This window comes from Phoxinus phoxinus (genome assembly GCF_949152265.1).
Source record: "Phoxinus phoxinus genome assembly, chromosome: 14".
Taxonomy (NCBI): domain Eukaryota; kingdom Metazoa; phylum Chordata; class Actinopteri; order Cypriniformes; family Leuciscidae; genus Phoxinus; species Phoxinus phoxinus.
Window position 1 is genome coordinate 35,427,219 of NC_136889.1, and position 8,074 is coordinate 35,435,292.

At 51.8% G+C, this 8,074-nt stretch overlaps 1 protein-coding gene across 2 annotated transcripts in view; it reads left to right on the top strand.

Moving 5' to 3' along the window:
- Nucleotides 1-7,747, top strand: part of ston1 (stonin 1) — an 18,549-nt gene extending 10,802 nt beyond the window's left edge. For both annotated transcript variants that reach the window (XM_079634512.1, XM_079634513.1), the window contains 3 exons: nt 267-2,102; nt 3,149-3,351; nt 6,533-7,747. In XM_079634512.1, coding sequence (XP_079490638.1) covers nt 296-2,102; nt 3,149-3,351; nt 6,533-6,598 — 2,076 coding nt within the window. In that variant the 5' untranslated portion in view covers nt 267-295 and the 3' untranslated portion in view covers nt 6,599-7,747. The remainder of the gene's footprint in view (nt 1-266; nt 2,103-3,148; nt 3,352-6,532) is intronic.
- The last annotated feature ends 327 nt before the right edge of the window (nt 7,748-8,074 follow it).

The following is an 8,074-nucleotide window of genomic DNA, read 5'->3' on the forward strand; positions in this document are numbered from 1 at the left end:
CAACTGTGTTCTGAACCGGGGGACAGCTGGCCCGTACGGATCAACTACGATCCCTATACTTGACATCGCGATATCAATGCTAAAGCGATACATCGTGCAGCCCTAATGTCCGGTGTGTGTGACTCTCTCCAGAGTATGTGTGTGTGTTCAGGATCAAACAACGTAGTCAGAACAATGTTAGTAACAACATTAGCAGAACAGTCAAGTTGGTTGTCTTTCAAATGTGTAAGTACCTAATTTGTGTCTGTCTCTTTATGTTTCTGCAGAATACTGTAGAATAAAGAAGAGTAAAGCGATGTGCTCCACCAATCACCCAGCCAACTGGGTTACGTTTGATGATGAAGCGACGACCTTCTCCTCACCCCCGAAATCCCTGCGCTCTCCTGCATCGAGCTCCGGGTCAATACCTCGGCCCAACGGCTTGAAACTGGTTCTTCCATCTTTGGGGAGTGAATCATGGAGCTTAAGCTCTGCCATAGAATCTCCTTCACTGGAGTTTGGGCTTAACGGGAGTTCCCAGGTGCCGAGCAATACTCCAATGTGCACTCCGGTGAAAGCGACTCCCACAGCACCGGACTTCTCCCGCTGTCTGACCGGCTGTTCCCAAAGAGACTCCATGGGAATCACTGAAGGCTCTGATTCCCTCAAAGCATCCCAAGATGAGCCAAGCCATTTCAACCCCTTCTGGGGGGAAGAAGAAGAACATAAACGAGTGTCCTGGACTTCATCATCAGACTCAGACTCTGGACCCAGTTTGCCCCGGTTCTTCATCCGCACCAAGGATGGTGACGAGCCGAGCCAAGACCACCTTCAGTACTCCTACTCCTACATCTGCCATAAACTGGAGCAGCTGAGGACAGAGGAGAAGCAGCTGGATGGAGATGACGTGAAGGTGGACCGAGAGAGTCGACCCTCAGGCGCTGGGAAAGATAAAGCGATGAAGAGAAGCCTGTCCTCCTTCATCCCACAGGGGTTGTTCCTCAGTCAGAGGAGGCACGGCTGGTCCCTGATGCTGCGGATCCCAGAGAAGAAGAACCGCATGTCGTCGCGTCAGTGGGGTCCGGTGTACCTGCGGCTGTGTCCCGGGGCCCTGCTTCAGCTCTTCTACGAGCAGGGCCTGGAGAAGCCCTTCCGAGAGCTCCAGCTGCACGCCTACACCCGCCTCTCGGCCCTGAAGATGGAGCGATACGGCGAGCCACGCAGGATCGCCACAGTCAAGCTGGAGCATGTATCCTATACCGAGAGAAAGCGATACCACCCCAAGCTCGAGGTGACCCACGAACCGGAAGTGGTGCAACTGTTGAAGTTCGGCACCACAGAATACGGAGACTTGGAGGACTTGCTAGCCTCAATAGAAGAAGAGCTAATGCGCCTGCCAGTGCCTCATCTACAGCACAAGCACTATGAGGAGCAGGAGCTGTCGTTGCAGATCTCGGACCGAGTTTGGATGAGGCGAGATCAGGACGGGGCTACTCTCGAGTGCTCAGCCATTACTCAGATCCACTGTTTGGCATTCCTGAACGGAGCGGTGGAGTGTTTCCTAGCACTGAATGATCTCGGGCTCCTCAGACGAGCTTCTGCATACGGGTCAGATGAGGACGAGGTGTGGATGGATATCGCAGACTACAGTCTCCATGGCTGTGTGAGAGAGGCAGAGTTTGAGGAGAAGCGTGTGATGAGATTCAGTCCTCCTGACGGGTGTCGAGTGGAGCTGGTGCGCTTCAGGACGGCCTCACTATGCTTCGAGGATCCACCGCTCTCCGCTAAAGCCCTGCTGACGGTGCAGGGAGCCTGTGTGCAGCTCCAGGTCTTCCTCAATGTCCTGCTGGGTTTCCCTCATCTCACAGGAGGCTCAGAGACGGTGTGTGAGAATGTAGTGGTCCGAGTGCCGTTCCCGGGGGATTGGGTGAAGGTGCCGAACAGCATGTCTCTGCTGCGACAGAAATCCCTTAAGGCTCGCATGAACAGAAACGCGTGTCTGGGCTCGGCTCATGTGGCGGAGTCTCCGTCGGTGATGCACGTGTCTGTCGGAGCCGTCAAATATGAGAACGTGCATCGAGCCCTTGTGTGGAGAATCGACCGGCTCCCGCCCAAGAATGTGGGTAAGAAAACAGAACATTACTCCTTCAATTAGTGTCAATGGTGGATATAAATTAAATTAAATGTATACATTATATACACGGTACAGTGAGGTGAAGGTTTTGAGTCTCCACCTCACCTCAGACATACAGAAGGAGATCTTTGTTCATATTCAAATAGTGCACTTAAAAATAAACAAATCATGTACTCATAATGAAGCAACTCATGTTTGGCAAATGAGCGATCAAAGTTGGGTTGCTTCAATTCTACTATAAGTTTTGAATTTATACTGGATAAAGTCGGACTGAACAGGTTCGATCGGACTCATTAAACCAGTAAGATTCTCTTAGCTTTCGCACATATCTGACCCATGTTGTGCCGGTTGAAGAGCACAGAGTGTCTTTCAGACCTGATTCTCCCATTGGTGAATGTATGCAATTCATCCGAGAGGTTTAGGATTGATTCAATAGCTGAATGTTAATAATAATAAAAAAACACATACAATAAAAGTTGGTTTTAATAAAGTTAGTTTAAATATATTGACTTATGAACTTGCCCATATTAATAAAACTTATAGAATCAAAAAAAGCAATATATGCCTTTAAATAGTACTGGGTTAGAGTAAATTAAATAAGCTTATAGGTAAGTTACAGTAAGTACACATACTGATGTGACTTTATTGGCACATTAAAAACATCTGAGCATGTTAGCCACAATGTGATAATTTTTCTGAACTGGTTCATTTAAAAACAGTTTGAAAGAATAGTTTTTTTCTGGATTGATGTAAAAAACAGCTTTTTGACTTATGCTTAGTAATTGCTTACCTTATCATCATTACATACAACAAATATGAAGTCTGTAGGTAAGAACTACAGATACGGCTTGTGCCGATATAACACTGATGTGTATCCAGACTCACTGCTGAACTCACAAAAAAAAAACGTTCTAGTGGAATCTGCTCGTGATATTTGATATCTCTTGAGATTTCATGAATATTGTGTGTGTCAGCTGTGGACCAGCCTCAGTCACTGGCGTGTAATGAGATGTGATGTGTGTGTGTGTGTCTCAGCTGTTGACCAGCCTCAGTCTCTGTCGTGTAAGCTGGAGTTGCCCTCGGATCAGGAGCTTCCCGAGGGATGGATGCCGTGGGTTAATTTGGAGTGTGAGGTGGCAGGTGTGGTGGCTTCTCAGACTCGGGTGAGATCGCTGGGCATTGAGTGTGACGTCCAGCCTCAGAAACACCTGAGCAGCAGAACCTACTATCACTGCCAGGTAATGTCACGGGGAACACGCTACACTCGTGGGAAACACCACTACACTCGCGGGAAACACCACTACACTCGTGGGAAACACCACTACACTCGCGGGAAACACCGCTACACTCGCGGGAAACACCGCTACACTCGCGGGAAACACCGCTTCACTCGTGGGGAACACCGCTACACTCGCGGGGAACACCGCTTCACTCGTGGGGAAACACCACTTCACTCGTGGGGGAACACCGCTTCACTCGCGGGAAACACCGCTACACTCGCGGGGAACACCGCTACACTCGTGGGGAACACCGCTACACTCGTGGGGGAACACCGCTACACTCGTGGGGGAACACCGCTTCACTCTCGGGGAACACCGCTTCACTCTCGGGGAACACCGCTACACTCTCGGGGAACACCGCTACACTCGTGGGGGAACACCGCTTCACTCTCGGGGAACACCGCTACACTCTCGGGGAACACCGCTACACTCTCGGGGAACACCGCTACACTCGTGGGGAACACCGCTACACTCTCGGGGAACACCGCTACACTCGTGGGGAACACCGCTACACTCGCGGGGGAACACCGCTACACTCGCGGGGGAACACCGTTACACTCGCGGGGAACACCGCTACACTCGCGGGAAACACCGCTACACTCGCGGGGAACACCGCTACACTCGTGGGGGAACACCGCTACACTCGTGGGGGAACACCGCTTCACTCTCGGGGAACACCGCTACACTCTCGGGGAACACCGCTTCACTCGTGGGGGAACACCGCTACACTCGTGGGGGAACACCGCTTCACCCGCGGGAAACACCGCTACACTCGCGGGGAACACCGCTTCACTCGTGGGGGAACACCGCTACACTCTCGGGGAACACCTCTACACTCGTGGGGGAACACCGCTACACTCGTGGGGGAACACCGCTTCACTCTCGGGGAACACCGCTACACTCTCGGGGAACACCGCTTCACTCTCGGGGAACACTGCTACACTCGTGGGGGAACACCGCTTCACTCTCGGGGAACACCGCTACACTCTCGGGGAACACCGCTACACTCGTGGGGAACACCGCTACACTCTCGGGGAACACCGCTACACTCGTGGGGGAACACCGCTACACTCGTGGGGGAACACCGCTTCACTCTCGGGGAACACCGCTACACTCTCGGGGAACACCGCTACACTCTCGGGGAACACCGCTACACTCGTGGGGGAACACCGCTTCACTCTCGGGGAACACCGCTACACTCTCGGGGAACACCGCTACACTCGTGGGGAACACCGTTACACTCTCGGGGAACACCGCTACACTCTCGGGGAACACCGCTACACTCGTGGGGAACACCGCTTCACTCTCGGGGAACACCGCTACACTCTCGGGGAACACCGCTACACTCGTGGGGAACACCGCTACACTCTCGGGGAACACCGCTACACTCGTGGGGAACACCGCTACACTCGCGGGGGAACACCGCTACACTCGCGGGGAACACCGCTTCACTCGCGGGGGAACACCGCTACACTCGCGGGGGAACACCGCTACACTCGCGGGGAACACCGCTACACTCGCGGGGGAACACCGCTACACTCGCGGGGAACACCGCTACACTCTCGGGGAACACCGCTACACTCTCGGGGAACACCGCTACACTCGTGGGGAACACCGCTACACTCGTGGGGGAACACCGCTTCACTCTCGGGGAACACCGCTTCACTCTCGGGGAACACCGCTACACTCTCGGGGAACACCGCTACACTCTCGGGGAACACCGCTACACTCGCGGGGAACACCGCTTCACTCGTGGGGAACACCGCTACACTCGCGGGGAACACCGCTACACTCGCGGGGAACACCGCTACACTCGCGGGGGAACACCGCTACACTCGCGGGGGAACACCGCTACACTCGCGGGGGAACACCGCTACATTTGCGGGGGAACACCGCTACACTCGCGGGGAACATCGCTACACTCGTGGAGGAACACCGCTACACTCGCGGGGGAACACCGCTACACTCGCGGGGGAACACCGCTACACTCGCGGGGAACACCGCTACACTCGTGGAGGAACACCGCTACACTCGTGGGGGAACACCGCTTCACTCGTGGGGAACACCGCTACACTCGCGGGGAACACCGCTACACTCGCGGGGGAACACCGCTACACTCGCGGGGGAACACCGCTACACTCGCGGGGGAACACCGCTACACTCGCGGGGGAACACCGCTACACTTGCGGGGAACATCGCTACACTCGTGGAGGAACACCGCTACACTCGTGGGGGAACACCGCTTCACTCGTGGGGAACACCGCTACACTCGCGGGGAACACCGCTACACTCGCGGGGGAACACCGCTACACTCGCGGGGGAACACCGCTACACTCGCGGGGGAACACCGCTACACTCGCGGGGGAACACCGCTACACTCGCGGGGGAACACCGCTACACTCGCGGGGGAACACCGCTACACTCGTGGAGGAACACCGCTACACTCGTGGAGGAACACCGCTTCACTCGCGGGGGAACACCGCTACACTCGCGGGGGAACACCGCTACACTCGCGGGGGAACACCGCTACACTCGCGGGGGAACACCGCTACACTCGCGGGGGAACACCGCTACACTCGCGGGGGAACACCGCTACACTCGCGGGGGAACACCGCTACACTCGCGGGGATCACCGCTACACTCGCGGGGAACACCGCTACACTCGCGGGGAACACCGCTACACTCGCGGGGAACACCGCTACACTCGCGGGGAACACCGCTACACTCGTGGAGGAACACCGCTTCACTTGTGGGGGAACACCGCTTCACTTGTGGGGGAACACCGCTTCACTCTCGGGGAACACCGCTACACTCGTGGGGAACACCGCTACACTCGTGGGGAACACCGCTACACTCGCGGGGGAACACCGCTACACTCGTGGGGAACACCGCTACACTCGCGGGGAACACCGCTACACTCGCGGGGAACACCGCTACACTCGTGGGGAACACCGCTACACTCGCGGGGGAACACCGCTACACTCGCGGGGGAACACCGCTACACTCGTGGGGAACACCGCTACACTCGCGGGGGAACACCGCTACACTCGTGGGGAACACCGCTTCATACTGGACACGTATTCAGTACTTTTTAAATCAGTGCTTTTTACAAACATATATATATTTTTTTTATCCCCAGGTGGAAATGGAGAAGAAGTTAATTGAGACGGATTGTCAGAAGCGTTCGGGCTGCGAAACACACTGATGATGATGATGATGATGATGTTGGTGATGATGATGATGATGAAGATGGTGATGATGATGATGATGATGTTGGTGATGATGATGATGATGATGATGGTGGTGATGATGAAGATGGTGATGATGAAGATGATGGTGATGATGATGATGGTGTTGTTGGTGATGATGATGAAGATGGTGATGATGATGATGATCATGATGATGATGGTGTTGTTGGTGATGATGATGATGAAGATGGTGATGATGATGATGAAGGTGATGATGATGATGATGATCATGATGATGATGGTGTTGTTGGTGATGATGATGATGATGAAGATGGTGATGATGAAGATGATGGTGATGATGATGATGGTGTTGTTGGTGATGATGATGAAGATGGTGATGATGATGATGATCATGATGATGATGGTGTTGTTGGTGATGATGATGATGAAGATGGTGATGATGATGATGAAGGTGATGATGATGATGATCATGATGATGATGGTGTTGTTGGTGATGATGATGAAGATGGTGATGATGATGGTGTTGTTGGTGATGATGATGAAGATGATGAAGATGGTGATGATGATGATGATGAAGATGTTGCTCATTGCACACAGAAGAGAGAATCGCCCCTTAGGGATGAAGATTACTCTGACCGCAGAAGAGCTCGGCAAGATTTAGTTTTACTGCCATTTTCATCAAGAATTCACATCTGGTACCATTAGGTAAACAAATGTTTATTAACCATGAGAATAAATTTATATATTTTTTTAGAATATTTTAATATCTATAATGGTCTTATCTAGCAAGTTATAGTATTACTGCACTTTACAATTCTCACATTTATATATGTGTGTGTGACAAAACAATATGGGACTACAGAAAATATGCATTTGTCTGACAAATGTTTTCAAAGACATACATTTTATTCATATTAAGAATAAACGTAATAAACGCTGAAACTTCATCTGTGTGCCTGCAAGAAACTTGCACACGAAAGGCCAAGGGATTTTTTACTGCGAAAGTCACTTTAGGCCCTCGGTAGTTTGTCTCCTAAACTGGTTATTACCATACGTCTATGTATTTACTGTTATTTATGTGGTTTAATAAAATTATAATGTCTCATGAAAAGTGTGGAAAATAAAGAAAGAGTTTCTGTACTGCTAAATCGTGAGAAAACATTCCCTCCATCATCAGTAACATCAGATATCTCTCTCTCTCTCTCTCTCTCTCTCTCTCTCTCTCTCTCTCTCTCTCTCTCTCTCTCTCTCTCTCTCTCTCTCTCTCTCTATATATATATATATATATATATATATATATATATATATATATATATATTCACTCTACGGTGAATAATTATATCTGTAGAATTCTGTTCAAAATGTAGAAAGTGTAACTGCAGTGTCAGTGGGCGGAGCTTGACGTCCAGTCCTCCAGAAGCACATCCTTTTCATTAGCCTTTTGTGATGCTATTCAATCTGTAGATGTCAGT